Raw genomic sequence first — 15,435 nt, forward strand, 5'->3', positions numbered from 1 at the left:
AAGTCAGGACCCATCTGCAGGACTGCTGGGGCAAGCCTGGGAGATGAAATAGCAGTGTCTGTCCTGCCGCCAAATATCAGTACTGATATTAAAATATTTTGAAAAAAACCAGGGTCATCACCACTCTCAAGTTCCGACCGCTATTAGCCAGCATTACTAAAAAAGGAAGGGAGGGGAAAAGCACAGAGGAGGCCATCCTTCACGCGCCTGTGACAATAACGATGGGGCAGTGTCCGTCCATTTCATCGCTGAACCTGGCCGCCTGCTCCTTTGCGACGGAGCTTCCTCATCAACTGTAACTAGCGCAATAACAGGACCGTTGTCATTTCCCAAAATCATAAACTAGCAGTTTGCCATTTAGCTGGCTATCCACCAGACCACAAGTGAGACACCATTAAAAGATCATTATATAATGGTGAGCATATCATAAATGGATAATTTAAAATAAAAGATTCTCCTCTTTAAAAAAAAAAAAAAAGCAGACATTCACTGTTTCATCATGATGCTGTTGTGTTGTTTTGCTCCATCTCTTTTTCCACCTCGTGAGAGTAGCAGCATTTGTCCCCCAGTGAACAGTTGCCCTGGGAGGAAAAACAGCACTTACTGAGACATCATAACAAAAGCATTCAGGCCCTTGCATTCAGTCTAGGACAGTGACGGTGAACCTTTTAGAGACCAAGTGCCCAAACTGCAACCCAAAACCCATTCATTTATCACAAAGTGCCAACACTGCAATAAAACCTGAAAACAGCCAGTCCGAGTAAATCTCTCGCTCGCTCTCTTCCTCCCCCCCCCCCCCTTGGCAGTGCACTGATCAGCCATGTGAAAGCTCAGATGAGTCGCGGCTCGTGACGTCACTGCCTGCCACCACTGCTCCTTTCTGAGCATGCGCATGGCCCCTGTGTGCGCTGGTATCCGATGCTCAGCTGCTGGGGCGACGTGGCTCGCGTGCCGACGGGGCTCTGCGTGCCCGCTGCTGCACACATGCCACAGGTTCGCCACCACTAATCTAGACTGTGACCCAGCATACAAAAGGCGGGGGGGGGTCAGTGAGGATTGTGTGGTTATCAGGGAACCCAGGTCTGCATCTCCAGATAGATCGCAAAAATAGCAACCCTTTTCACAGCTCTCCCTACTGGTACCTACATAAAAGGTAGACAAGCTCTGCATACCTTGCAAGCCAGCCCGTCTGCTCAATTGCTAGCCCACCAGGAACAAAAGGGCTATGACTACTGACCTCCCGGAACCTTTTGCAGGGGAAGTTCTTCAGGTGGGCTGCATCGTGTTCGTCTGCACATGCCTTCCTCTTGTTCTGGTGTAGCTTTCGCTTGTCCTGCAGAGAGGAAGAGATCCCACCCCTGCCCAAAGCAGGACTGTTAGGGTTGGCCAGAGAGGCTGCGGCTGCTGCTCAGTGTTGCTGCCACGATCACAAGTGCGTGCAACACAACGCTGCCGCCAGTGCTCAGCACGTTAAGTCACAGTGGGAGATGGAAGGTGCCCATCTGCTTTCACACAGGAAAGGGTGCAGTTAGCAATGTAGGCCAAGAGCGTGAGCCAGCTTTGATATTTACATGAATTTCTTGCATAGAGCAGCAGCCCTGGAGAGCAGCAACCATGCAGTTTTCTTTATAAAAGCTTACTTCCAAAAACAGTATTTCTGTAACAGTGAAAGTGCCTTAATTACTAGCCAAAAGCACTATTCTAATGCCTTTTTACATGGAAGGCAGCAACAGATTCTAGTTTATTTCTAACCTGTTTTCCTACAACACACAAACCCTTTTTATTTCCCAGCACAGAATGGAGAACAACACCTAGATATTTTATTTATTAAAAGCTTTTCTATCCTGTCCCCTACAAACGTCTCAGGATGGCTTACACTAAATTTTTCCCTGAAACTTACCCAGCTTTGGCTCTTGCTTTTGGCCCCCAAAAGGGCTCAGGATTCAGCTGAAACCGTTTCAGGCCCAGCTTTCGTGAACTAGGATTTGCATCTGCCCTCACAGTGAAGGATATCTGTTGTCTGTGGAGTTGAGAAAGCGTCAGCAAGGAAGGTAAGATAATTCTGGCAAGAATCAAAACCAGAAGGCATAACATCTCACAAGTGCTTCTCGGCCTCTAAATGGAACAATACACTTCACTGTCCATGGGGTTTTCATGGCAAGGATACTGGAGTAGGTTACCACTTCCTTTTCCTAAAGGTTCATATAGTCAAAGCTGTGGTTTTCCCAGTTGTATGTCTGTGAGAGTTGGACCATAAGGAAGGCTGAGTGCCAAAGAATTGAGGCCTTTGAATTGTGGTGCTGGAGGAGACTCCTGAGAGTCCCTTGCACTGCAAAGAGATCAAATCAGTCAATCCTAAAGGAAATCAATCCTGACTGCTCTTTAGAAGGACAGATACCAAAGCTTAAGTACTTTGGCCATGTAAGAGAGAAGGACTCACTGCAAAAGACCCTGATGCCGGAAATGACTGATGGCAAAGGAGAAGGGGATGGCAGAGGATGAGATGGCCAGATACTGTCACTGATGAAATGAACATGAATTTGGGTGAACTCTGGGAAACAGTGGAGGACAGGAGGGCCAGGCACGCTGTCCTCCTTATGGGGCTGCAAAGAGTCAGGCCAGACTGACTGAAGAACACACATGGCCACAACTTTCCCCGAGTTGTTTTTGCTATCTTAACATTCCAGCTCTATTTTTTAAAATGTTTCTTTTTCTAGACAGCATCCTATACTTTTGTACGCTCGTGCCCTCCGCCCACAAGCCTTATCCGACTTGGCTCAAGGTCCGTATGTGCCCGTCCGGCACCCAGTGCTGCAGTACCCCTGGCACCTACTTGGGTTCCACAGAGAGGATGTAGGCAGCTGGGCTGCTCTCTGAAAGGCGCTCTCTTTTCACAGGGTTCAGCTTCTCCTGAAGGTAGGGGAGAGAGAACGTAAGCAGCCGTTGGGCATCGACACAGATGGAAAGACACCGTACAGAGCTGCAGACTAAGCAGAATGAGCCCAGTGCCACAAATTGCCCAAGGCACAGGCAGCCTCCAGACCGGCACACCTCCACAGAAGTCCCCGAGGTGCCTGGGGCCAGAGTTCTAGGAAGGCGAGCCCCCTGAGGCCAAGTAGGACCTTGCTCACCCAGCAGCGCATGACGTCCCAAAGCACAGAGGGTGGTGCATCCGTCTTGATGGCATTCTTGCAGGCATGGGACAGTGACACTCGGTAACCAGCGTGGAGGAGAGCTGATCTGCAAAGGAACCCAGAGGTGACTTGCACCGAGACCTTTGACTGCCAAAGGGGAAAGCTCCAGGAGAAGCCACAGGAGGGGTTCCCCGTTTTTAAGCAACTCGCTATCTGAGCCCATGGAAAAGAAACATGGCAGTCCAGTTTGGCTTGGTGAAGATGTTCACCTGAGCAGCCTAGGCATCTATTGGCCAGTGCCAGAACATCAGAATTCGTCCACTTGCTCCTCCTAACAGTTCTGTGAAATGTCCTTCCATGTCCCACCAAAGGTGACACCCCAAAACCCTCAAGCTGCCAGGCCTCGCCCAAAGGCATCATGTGTTGAGCCCAGGCACAGCATCATACGCCAAGTAACCCGCCCAGGGCGGAGGATCCTTAGGAAAGCTGCCAGCTCCGGCAATGGGGCCGAGCTGCCCGGCCCCTCGACACACTGCACTGCCCTAGACTGACCAGCAAGGAGCCAGGGAATTTCAAGGCACTCTGTAGGAAAACACTGAGTCCCACAGCAGAACCTGCAAGCACGACAAAACAGCTGTGTGCGCCAAAGGAAAGGCGGAAAATAGAACAGGACACAGGCCTCAGGCAGGGATCTGTACAAACGTTCGGCTCTTGAATGTTTTGTCAGAAACTGAGGGGAGTCCCTACCTACTGCCACAGTCCCTCCTGGGATACCTTTTCTTTGGGGCACAGAAAGGCTCTCAGCGCCAGGCCCCAGTCTTACCTGAACTGGAGCAGGGAAGGGCTGTTGCAACGGATGGTTTTGCTGAGCTGATCAAGGGTGTAATAGAGAGGGACGTCACTGAGTTCCTGCCACACACACAGAGAAACAGGTTCTAGTTAAGCAGGGTATTGTCCCAGTGCTGCAACAGCACCAGCTCTTCTTACAGAGAATCCTAGCAAATGAACTCACAAGAGTGGCTTTGAAACTTGCTGCTTTTCCTTCCCCTTTTCTGCAGGTTGCTGAGAACTTTGGGGCACGCTAGCCTCAGGCAAACCATTCAAATGGGCACCCACCAGACTTGTGCTGCAGGCATGCTGAGAGACAGCCAGATAATGGTCCTCCCCCGCTGCCAAGGATTGCAGGGGAAGATGGGTAGTGGTGGGCAAGTTCTCTTTCAGGTCAGCTTGCCCACACGACTCAACTTCCCACTGGAAAGATCCCAGTAAGTTTCCAAGGCTTGCCAAGGTCCCCTGGGGCGAAGCGACACAACCAGCGGGCTGTCCACAAGGGGTGAGCCCGGCTTCCCCAGCAGCAGCAGCAGCATCCCGGCAGAAGGCCGTGTCATGCACTGGCGAAACTGTTCCTGCTGGAGCTGCACCAGAGCAGATGCGTGCCATCCAGCAACGGTCACCACCGTCCGGGCAGTCTCATCCTCACCTCCATCACCATGCTCAGGATGCCCTGGATCCTTGGACCAGTCTGGAAGCGTCCCGGGTTGCCCCCGACGGCTGACAGGACTCGCTGGACAAAAGCGACATCGTGGAGAGCCTCCGCCCACAGAGGGCCCGCCAACTGCAGGAGGAGCAAGAGCGAGGGTCAGTGTCGCTCGCCAAGCCAGGGGCTCGTCCCGGCAATGGCGCTCAGAGAGCCCTCACGCTCACCTGGTGGCGCTGGTGGCAATGCTCACAGGAAGGTCCCACGGGGGGCCCACAGGCCGCCTTGTAGTTGACGCTGTGTGGTCAGAGAGCAAGCAGCCGCAACGGCAGGTCACAGCACGGTCAGGCCAAGCGGGGCTGGTTTCTGCTTCCGCTTCCTCATTCACACTGTTCAGCATCCAGCTGGTACAGCCCAACTGGCAGAGCAAAGCCTGCACTGCTGGTGGGGAGCAGGGCCGCCGGCAGGCACAAGGATACGGTCCCTGCATGGGGCTTGGCATTTGCCCTGCACTGCCCCTAAGGTCCCCTCCTGCAGGGCAGCCCCTCACAGAGAGTTAGCGCGGGGCCAGCCTCTACGCTCAGGAGGAGCAGCAGCGACTTGTGATGCCTGCGGAAGGGGCTCTGGTTACAGCTCATGGTACACAGAGCTGTCTCTTCCTCCTCGCCTCATAGACACTCCCCTTCCCAATCCTCTGAACCTGCTTCTCAGGAGTGTCAGATGTATGACTTCATGCAAAGCCTTTTACTTTCCCAAATTCGAGGGGAAACAAAGCAAGGAGCAAAGGAAAGCAACCACCGGTCCCTGGAGAGGAAACCCCATTAAGCAAACCACCCAGGGAATGTACTGCCTTTGCTGATTGCCACAGGAACGCTGGGGGTCGGAACCTGGATCTGCCTTCCGCAGGAGAAAGAGTTCCCTCATAGGTTCCCCTGCTCAGTTCTGGGGATTCACCACCCCACAGGTCACCCCCTCGAGGGGGCCTCTCTCCCTCTGTAGTATTTTCAGGGGCTGCCACAGAAAGGAGGGGTGGAGAAGTCCACTTCTGCCAGCGTGGTGGACCTGGCTGAACCCTGGACCCAACTTCTGGTGATGAACTTGCTCCCAGATGCCACCCTCCTCACTAGCTCGGACAGCAAGGCAGCCTGCACAGCAGCTGGATGCTCCCACTAAGTCCCCAACCCGCTTACTTGTTTCCGTTGCTGACCACTTTGCCGAGTCTTTGGATGTGAAAGGAGCCGCAGCCCACACAGTTATACACCAAGGCCTGCTTGCTGCCAAGAGGAAAGGAGACATGTTGCACAGCAAAAGGAAGGAAGGGCCCAGGGAGATCTGCTGGCTGCAGTGGAGGAGCTCCCTGCCGTTTCAGGCCCAGGGAGCATGACAGGGAAGCACGTGGGAGGTTTCTGTCTCTCCCCAGGAAGCACAACGCGAGCCTTGGCAAACCCACCAGGGCACCGTCTGAGGCTGGCTCACCTGGCGGAAGCTTTGACTTTAGCCTGTCCGGTGAAGACCCGGACGAACACACGGATATAGAAGTCCGCACTGATGGACAGGAGGGGGACAATGTAGCGCTGGTAGCAGTTGGCACGCAGATCAAGGCTGTGCAGGATGATCCGCAGTGCCTGAAGGAGGGAAGGAAGAACGGCATCCGGCTATCTTGGCCTGTGGGCACTGACGCAATGGGGTGACACCTCGTGGAACCTTCGAGTCTTCGCACAGTGCTCACGCAATGCCACCTTCTTTTTTTCCACTTTTTGATTTGCAATAGTTTGGTTGTAACGTGGTGTACAATTCCCAGGGGATCCATAGTGAAAGAATGGTGGTTTATAAAGTTTAAACATTAGCATTCCTACTTAATGTGTTCTCACTGTCTTGAAGTTCCTATTGGGTGGAACTGAGAGCCAGTGTGGTGTAGTGCTTAAGAGCCTGGGACTGGGACTCAGACGATCCGGGTTCTAGTCCCCGCTCAGCCGTGGAGCCAACTGGGTGACTTTGGGCCAGTCACAGACTCTCAGCCCAACCTACCTCACAGGGTTGTTGTCGTGGGGATAAGATGGAGGAGGAGAATGACGTAAGCTGCCTTGAGCCCTTTGTAGGAAAAAGGCAGGATATAAATAAAACAAACAAACAAACAAACAAACTTCTGCACGGAAGAAGCCTCTGCAGGAGAATGAATGCCACCATCGCCTTATTCTTGACGAGAGGACTTGCAAGGCACCGGTGGCTGACAAGGGGACTGGCTGGCATGTATCTGTCTCCTTGTGAGTGGGGGAACAGGTGGGCTGAAGGCGGGCAGCTACAGCAATGGGCCACAGCCAGGAGGCCAGTCCGGTTCCGGGCGCCTCCGTGCACTCACCATCTCATGGCAGAACTTGGCCTTGATCGACATGGCTCCGTATTTGCTGTAGCAGGTCTCCCCCGAGTTCCCAGCCATCACAGCCATATCGGTGCAGGTGACACACAGCAGACCTGCAACAGCATTGCCACACGGAGGGTGAAGGGGCAGAACACACCATCTTTCCCCGGTGCTCTGCTGTGTGATGGCATCCCTGACGTGAAAGGCCACGCACAGGCACAGCAGCACACTGGCTGGCCTTGGGTTCTGCTCTAGCAAATGAAATGCAAGGGAAAGATGCCGAAAGGGGTTCAATTAAAATTAGATAAATCACTTTACAGAAGTCTCCCAGTCCTCAAAGAGTTTTGGGAACCTACTTAGGCCAACACAGAGTTTGCCTAAGCAAGTTTTTAACAAGGTTAGGAACAAACAGCTCCTGCTTCCTCAGAGTTCTAGTTTTCCATGCCCTCTCCCCAAACTCATCTACACCTTTGGACACCTGGCAAGCTTTAGAAGAGGGGTGGGAAACCTTCTGTCAGCCTGAGGGCCAAATTCAATTTAAGAGGTGCTCTTGGGAGTTTATTCCAGCAGTGGGTAGGACTGAGGGCAATGGGGACGGTACCAAAAGATAAAGAAATACCAGCATTCTGTAGCTTAACATGCTTTTTAAAGCCAGAAACTGAGCCTTCTGAGAGACGTTTACACCTTTTAGAATGGTGGAAAAACTGCACAAAAACTGCAGGAAGCCTCCGAACAATCAGTGGTTGGGTTCCTGATGAGAAGTGACCATGGCAAGCTGAGGAACCCTGGAGGGCTGGACTGGGACCGTCAGGCCTGGTTCCCCAGCCCTGCTTTAAAGAAAATGGCTGCGCTCTCCTCCCCCTTGTGGGTCAAAACAGTCCCCAAGAGGGAGAGTTGTGAGGTATGCACTATCACGGCCCAAGTTTGCTCTGAAATCCACAGGATGGGAACCTGTTCCTTCCTGTTGGCAAAATAAAAAATAGAGGGGGATGCTCAGGAGATGCTCCAGGCAGAGAAGGACTATAAAGCCTATAAAGATCCTATATTCCAAGAACACTGCAGAAGCCCAGTTATCAAAGCACCTGGATTATGCTAATCAGTAGCTAAAGGAAGACAGCAGCCCACCTCCTTCACTCACGGCCTGCAAGGCAGCATCGAGAAACATAGAAGGGCTGCCGTACGGGTCCAGGTCGATGACGTCAAAGAGCTCCTTGGCTGCCTTGCTCTTGTACATCAGCATCCTGTGCATGAGACGGAAAGAGAGGAATGCTCAGAAGTGCCAGGAAAACGGAAATGGTGGCCTCGACGAGGCAGTTCGGCTGCGTCTGGATGGCACTACACAGGAGGGAAGCGTTCTCACAGCAGTGAACGCTCCTCCACACTAAAATTTTCTCTCTGTATAAAGTCCAGGTGCCAGAGTGGAAGACATGCTAAAATCCTTTTTCGTGGCATGCTAGTTTTCTGCAGGCATTCTTGTATAAGAGGGAGCACTCAAAATGCAAATTGTCACATTAAAAAGATACAGCCCTTTAAGAGCATAAGAATTTTGTCTGATCAGACCAAGACCTGCTGAGTCCAGCATTCTGTTCACACAGTGGCCCAACAGAGGCAGCAAGTAGTATGCGAGCGCTAGAGCATGTGCTTGCGTTCCCCAGCCTTACCCTGCGCTACTCTGTCTAGCCCCCCTTTTACACCTCTTTAGGGCAATGACCATCCCTAGATCTTGCAGGAGCAAACTCCACCGTTTAACAACATGCTACCAAGACACTGCCTAACGTTAAACTGACAAAATGTTTTCAGTTATTGTCCGGAAAAATAAAATCCATTTGTTGCTAGAATTACAGTAGGCCTCCCTACAAGCTGAACCACCAGACAAAAATGCCACAGCTTGAAGGTGAGTTGCCACTTTGGTCTAATTTGCACCTTCCCTAACGCTTCATTACTGAAAGTAGGAGCTTTAAGCTATGCTAGAATTTTAAAGATTGTTTTCTCTTTGACCCCACCTACTACCGGAATGTGGCCTCCCAGAGCTTTTCTGAAATGGGATTTGGCTTGTGGTTTGAAGGCGGTTTAGCACCCCGGCGCCAACTGGAAGACCTTTACATACCGGGCATCTGACAAGCTTGGTGCCACCAGGTGTCCTGCATCGTTGAGCTGAATGTTTTGGGCTATGAGATCAACTGCCTTGGAAGAGACGTCATTCGCCACCACCTTGTGAAGACCAGGCACCTCTCTGGCAAACCGGATGGAGCGTAGCCCAGAAGCAGCCAAGGCTTCCAGCACTCGGAGTCCATCCTGCAAGGTACAAGAGGAAAGACATGGGACGAGGAATGGAGGGAGGCCTTGGAACAGCTGTGCTGAAAAGGAACATACTGGTTGATGCTGTAACGTGTGAGGAGTCCACATCCCAGCCTCTGTAAGGCTAACGCCCAGCATTATGGTCATTCCAAGGAAGTCAAGAAGCAATCCCAGAAGGCACAGGACAAGCCTTTTCTGTGTGTGTTATTGTCTGTGGACCAATTTACATGCTGAAGTAAATACAGCCTGACTTTTACTGCAGGTCTTGAGGTATTGCCTTGTAAAAGCTGCTCCACACACGCACATCAGCAGCTGTTCCCAAGTTCCAGCCCCCCTCCACCGCCAAAAAGATAGTCTTAAAGGCCAAGCTCAAGCATTTTGTGGGAGGTAATGGAAAATATTTTTATTCGGGTTGATATTTGGTGGCCAGTCATATACTGGAAGTTGTTAGCAATGGGATATTTTATTTCATTTACTGCATTTAGCTCCTGCCTTTTTTCCTCTTGCAAGGGATCCAAGCTGGCTTATAAGGTTCTTCTCCTCTCCATTTTTAGCCTCTTAACAACCACTATGAGGCAGGTTGGGCTGAGAGTCCATGACTGGCCCAAAGTCACTTTGTGATCCTCATGGCTGAGTGGGGACAAGAACCCAGATCTCTGAGCTCCCCCATCCAGGCCTGTAACCACCACACCACACTGGATCTCTTTAAACATACTGGAGTGACCCTCACAGACTACACCGTATAGTGAGGCAGGTGATTTCTATCACTTCATCGATAATACGTTACTGAGCAACTTAAGTAAAAAAAAGACAGATCCTTGTCCCTGATACAGGGCTTATAATCTAAGCCATAAGGTGGCCTGTGTAATAACATGGCCGGAGTGTTGGACTAGATCTGTTGAAATCCCCATTCATCCAGTGTCATCAGCCATTGTCTTCCAGCACCATCTACCTCATAAGAGTTATTGCAAAGTTAAAATGAAGCAGCAGGAGGAAGAAAACTTGTACAATACCTTGAGCTCCTTGGAGGAAAGGCAGGATATAAATAAATTAAAACATTTAAACACACACTGCTTACACAACAGAAGAACCACAGCAAACAAAGGATCAATGCATTTAAAATAATAAAGCAAACTGCTTCCCAAACCACCCACAAAACTCAGAGGTACACAAAGGACACAGCACCTGGCAAACCTCTCCCACTCTTACAACTTTCTGATCCTCCTTATCTGGGACACATGGTTGTTCCAAGTCATCATCTTTTTCTTCTTTCGAGATATCCACAATCATTTTTGAGGCATTTTCCTCCCCCGGAACTGCAACTAAGAGGGGAAAAAAGATTGATATGAAGCTGATGCATGGGCCAAGTCCTAATCAGGATACAACTGCAATATGCCATATTTCAATACTAAGAAGCATAGTGCTGTCCAAAATATATTGCCTGTAAGATATTGCATAGCAGCCCCTTTAATTCTTTAATTTATGATTCTCCATTTTACAGCTTAGCTATTTTAACTACTGGAATAACTGTTCCTGCTGCCTCTTCCGTATAAGTCAGCTGCTAGTGAAGGCCTGCATATACTCTCCAGTAACTAACAGCCATTTCCAGAAGTGCAAGAAAAGTTTATAGAACGACCATGGCCTCCCAAAAGCTCATGTTCTGCCTTCAATTAACCACTGAGGTCTGCCCTCTTCCCCCGTGCTCTCATAACTGGAAAAAACAGCATCTGCTTCCACTCTCAGGTCAGAAAATTAACTCTGGAGAAGGGGAACCGGAAGCATTCCAGCAGGCAGGGAGCAAAGGAGGCCAGGATACAAATTATCTTGTGCCTCCTGTGGCCTCCCCCCTCCCTCCAAAACACCCTCAGTAGATGGGCTATGAATTCCATCTAGCAAAGAACAACCAAGATGCAGGATAGGGAAGTAAAGATTGCCTCTGCTGTTCCTTCTACCCTGTTGGTTACAGGGCAAAACAATCTTTAAGGCCTCTAAATCATAGGTCCTTAAACTACGGCCTGTGGGCTGGATCTGGCCCACCATGCCCATTTATCTGGCCTGCCTCAGAGGTTTTGGACTCACTGCGCTCGAGCCCTCCACCACCGCCCACCTTGCCATGTACGGGACAAAGCAGCGGCTTGCTCACACGGAGATCATTTTGGCTCGCTCAGAGAAAATGATCTCCGAGCGAGCAAGCTGCTGCCTCACTGCGCCCCTGCCTTGCCCGCACGCGCACCCCCCACCCCTGCCTCGATGCATGTGTGTGCATGCGCCCCAGCCTGTGCCCCCTGCCGGCTCCACCTTGCCACCCCGCACCCAACGCCGGCACCGTTCAACTGGCCCCGTTGGAAAAGTTTGAGGACCCCTGCTCTAAATGCACGAGCCTGCTTAATTGGCACGAGCCTGCCTCAGTTCAACACAGAACTGTCACTAGGAATGGATCATCATGGAGCATCAACATCCATTTCTGCAATGTTCACTATAGAGAAAGAGAAAGATGTACTCTGGGGAAGAAACAGGAAGTATCTCCTTATTCAACCCATGGCTGAGCCTTTCTTCTAAATAATAATAATAATAATAATAATAATAATAATAATAGCAGCAGCAGCAGCAGCAGCAGCAGCAGCAGCAGCAGCAGCAAACACTGTTCATGGTGGACAGACAGAAAATCACCTCAGTGTCTGGACTACTGGGAGGCAACAGACAGGGGTAAAGGGGGTGTCAGTGCTTCTAAAAAGACTGCAAAAAAATAAAGAGGAAAACATTGGCACTCACTCTGAATTCCTTTTTCTAAAAGCTGAAGACGAGCAAATTCTGTAAGGACTGCACACCTATACAGAGAAGAGGAGAGAGTGTGTATCACAACCCAGAACAGTAATGTTTTGTTATTCTATAGCCAGGGTATACAAAAGCACTAAGCACCTACTTTCCAGAATGTGAGCACCTATTTATTATTGCATTTGTTTAAAAGCTGTCCATTAGCTGTCCAAACATGCAGCCTAGACAGTCATTACAATATAAAATCAAATAATATTAATAAAATACAATTAAAATATAATAAACACAATAAAATCATAAAATAATTAAATAAAAATAAAGCATACATTAATACAATCAGAAAACTGTGCACTGATACAAGAAGTCTAGATGGTGCCAAAGGGTGACAGAAAAAGAAAGTTTTTGCTAGGTAAATCTCCAGCAGTATTGTATAATTTGGGTGCCACCACAGAAAAGGCCCTCCTCCTTGCAGCCTCCTCCTTAACATCCTTGAGAAGAGGAACTCATAGGAGGGCCTCAGTCAAAGATCTTAGGCCATGGGCAAAAATGTATGGTGTAAGGTGCTTCCTGAGATACTGTGGTCCCAAGCCATTTTGGGTTATGTATGTCATAGTTAAAACCTTGAATTCGGCCAGGACAGGAACAGGTAGCCAGTGCAGCTGACAGAGGACAGATGTGATGTGTTCATAAGAACTGGTCCTCATCAACATGCAGTCTCTTGAGAAACTCTAACTTCTGTAAAGATTAATTAGTTAGGCATCCAAAACTATCAGTCACTTCAGAAAACTTGTAAAATAGAATTAGTCAAAAACTTGATAACACTCCTTAAGCTAGGGATAAGCTCACTGAACACAACCATACTCTCTACATTGAGAAGTATCCTCTCACCCATCTTTTCTCACCAGCCAGCAGGAATCACCTTGGCAACAAAAGGAATATAAAGGGAGGAAGAACAGAGCTCTAAAGATCTTTGTCCACTTGCCACCCTTCCCATAACTCATTCCATTAGAGTTTTTGTCAGAAAAGAGGAGCAAGCCCATCTTCACTGCCAAAAGCACTCCAGCACGGATAAAAACTAGGCTACCCTCTTGAAATTGTCTGTAGTGCACAAATCCATCTCTGGCAAAGAACTTCTGACAGTGAAGGGCAACACCTTCATTGCAGATCCCCCTGGAAAGAGCTAAAGGACAGATTCCTTATGGAGAGGAAGACCAAACCTTTGGACTGCAGGGGAGCTATAAAAAGGAAATAATAAAATAAAAATAAATGGTGCTAAATATGACTAACCTGCTACCTTTGAACAGGGCACCGATAGAGAGGGGAGCTGAGCACCAGGGACATATACCCTCCGGTACACATCAAAAATTTTCTTCTATCCATGACCCTTTGGGAAGTGCCTCTGGGAGAAATTGGGTAGTTCTCCTGTGCCATCAGAGTGTGTGATTGGTATACTAAAAACTGAAATGTTCACAGGTCCTCTAATTCCAAAGCTGACTTGAAATTCATCTACTCATTCCAAGTTGCAAACCCAGCCCCCTCCTTCTTTCTGCCAAAACTCAGAGTCATACCCATAAATCCATTACTCATAGGCACATTCCTACTGTTCACGCTCTGCAAAATTCAATGGAAAACAGCCGCTCAAGTCTCCCTGCATTCCTACTTACGTAAGGTCTCTGTTGAACTCCTGGACAGGGTTGTAGAACACTTCATTGGCACTTGGGAAAATTATTTTTGCTTTTCCTTCTGTGATCAGACTCTCACCATTCTTGGCTGACTCAGAGCTACCACTGGTTGCCACTGGAGATGACTCAGCCACACTTTGCTTCAGGTTAGAGCCATGTATTTCCATAGCTTGAGCTGCACTGCCCTCCATGCCTTTGACAAAAGAACTATTTCTGACACGAGGAGCAATTAAAGGCACAAAGTTCCAGTTCTTCCAAAGCTGGAGAATTACTGCACTTCTGTGTGAAGCCAAGGTGCGTCCCAGGTACAAAAACCAAAGGAAAGCCTTTCTTGTCATTAGAGACAGGTTTCTCTACAACTCGTTTCTGAAAATACAGAAGAAAACATATTTCTAATGCACACATCCTGAATTTCTGCACACTGCCACCTAGCATCCCTGTTCTGTGAATAAGTGACAGCCTGCAAGGGCAAGGTACTGTACATCATTGCCAGTTGGTGACTTCTGAGACGTGAGTAGCAGTGAAATTGTCTTTTTTTAAGGGAAGGAAAGCTGTTACAAAGCTCCTCACTGATCTTAAGTGTGAAGTGTAGTCACTTTTATTTTTATTTCAGGACATCATATACCAAACAGTCACATATTCAGTTGCTGCCTCTTCTGGTGCAGCAACTGCAGAAACAAGCACCACAGAGCTGTTCCCTGTAAAATAACTCCTAACTTAAAGAATGTTTACTATTTTTCATTATTAGTACTAATATTTTGTGTTTATCAATAGAATAAGAAACAGTCCCCATCGCAGAGACATGTATCATTTTCATCTTCAAGAAATACTCAATTTCATGTGAACATAAGAAAACTCACTGATCGCTAGTAGAAAGCATGAGCCGTAAACAAAATAGTCTTTATCACTTTCCCTACAGCTATTTAGGCTGCAGCATACAAGCTATTATTACTTTCATTATTCTGCAATCTGGCTGTAGAATTGTGCTTGGGATACGACGAGCTCCCTGCATTATCGGAAAAGGCGAACCAAAAAAAGGGGGGGGGGGAATCTAACTCAGCTTACCTACGATCCTTCTCTTATGATCATAGACTAATCCACATGGCGAAAATACTATAGGATGGAGAGAATACGTACATACTTAGTTCGAACATCTCCGGCAAATGATTCAGGAACTGAATTATGAAGTCACATGCCATAAATCAGGACGCGTGGAAGAAGCCCCATAATATAACAAATGAACTTTCCGTATAGTCTGTCTGCAGCCTCCGTAACTAATCTTTCGACCCCGAAGACTTCCCTCTCAGAAGTAGCCCGAACCCCCAAAATCAATTTCCACGCTTTTCAGCACAGGTTACACCAACGCCGCCATATTAAAAGTTGCTGAGAAATGATCAGCTGATGCTCTTCCAACCAATGAAGCTAAAGCAGCGAATGGGGGCTGTAGAGTGAAGAAAAAAGAAGAGGGGATCTCTCAAAAGTCAAAGAAGCAACCTGAAATCTGACACTGTTTAAACTCACGTTCCTTTCAATGCAACCGCTTCCTGAAATCAGATATATATGTCTGAAACATTGACCGCCCATTGTTTTATTAAAGTAACCCATTGCTTTTAAGAATGAGCACTTCATTTTTATTTAGGATTAAGATTCAGGTATGTTGGGGATGTTCGGAATTAGCAGATGTTACACTTAATTCCTCACTGGGGAGAA

The 15,435-nt window shown here is 48.7% G+C and overlaps 1 protein-coding gene across 3 annotated transcripts; it reads right to left on the reverse strand.

Moving 5' to 3' along the window:
* Nucleotides 1-394: 394 nt before the first annotated feature.
* Nucleotides 395-15,114, reverse strand: TRMT1 (tRNA methyltransferase 1). 3 transcript variants are annotated; one of them, XM_044453691.1, is made up of 17 exons: nt 14,867-15,114; nt 13,708-14,091; nt 12,041-12,096; nt 10,454-10,590; nt 9,078-9,265; nt 8,096-8,211; nt 6,971-7,083; nt 6,088-6,236; nt 5,802-5,885; nt 4,839-4,908; nt 4,615-4,749; nt 3,958-4,043; nt 3,132-3,240; nt 2,834-2,910; nt 1,901-2,020; nt 1,238-1,358; nt 395-581 (listed from the first exon to the last, which is right to left on the reverse strand). In XM_044453691.1, the coding sequence occupies exons 2-17, from the start codon at nt 14,061-14,063 to the stop codon at nt 498-500; spliced, it is 2,001 nt and encodes a 666-aa protein (XP_044309626.1). In that variant the 5' UTR covers nt 14,064-14,091; nt 14,867-15,114; the 3' UTR covers nt 395-497. The 3 variants fall into 3 exon arrangements, with proteins under 3 accessions (XP_044309626.1, XP_044309625.1, XP_044309627.1); XM_044453690.1 differs by having other exon boundaries at nt 14,863-15,114; XM_044453692.1 differs by lacking the exons at nt 9,078-9,265; nt 10,454-10,590; nt 12,041-12,096; nt 13,708-14,091; nt 14,867-15,114 and having other exon boundaries at nt 8,109-8,164.
* Between the last annotated feature and the right edge of the window lie 321 nt (nt 15,115-15,435).

The sequence above is a fragment of the Varanus komodoensis genome, unplaced genomic scaffold, assembly GCF_004798865.1.
Source record: "Varanus komodoensis strain SLA01 unplaced genomic scaffold, ASM479886v1 scaffold7_1, whole genome shotgun sequence".
In the NCBI taxonomy this organism is placed as follows: domain Eukaryota; kingdom Metazoa; phylum Chordata; class Lepidosauria; order Squamata; family Varanidae; genus Varanus; species Varanus komodoensis.

Excerpts from the sequence above, each read along its gene's own strand:
- TRMT1 (XM_044453691.1), bottom strand. The coding sequence starts at position 14,063 with ATGACAAGAAAGGCTTTCCTTTGGTTTTTGTACCTGGGACGCACCTTG. Across the intron at positions 7,084-8,095 it reads GCAGGCCGTGAGTGAAGGAG|GTCTGCTGTGTGTCACCTGC; the intron begins GTGGGCTGCTGT and ends ATGCTGTTGCAG. Across the intron at positions 1,359-1,900 it reads AAAGCAAGAGCCAAAGCTGG|GGGTGGGATCTCTTCCTCTC; the intron begins GTAAGTTTCAGG and ends TGCTTTGGGCAG.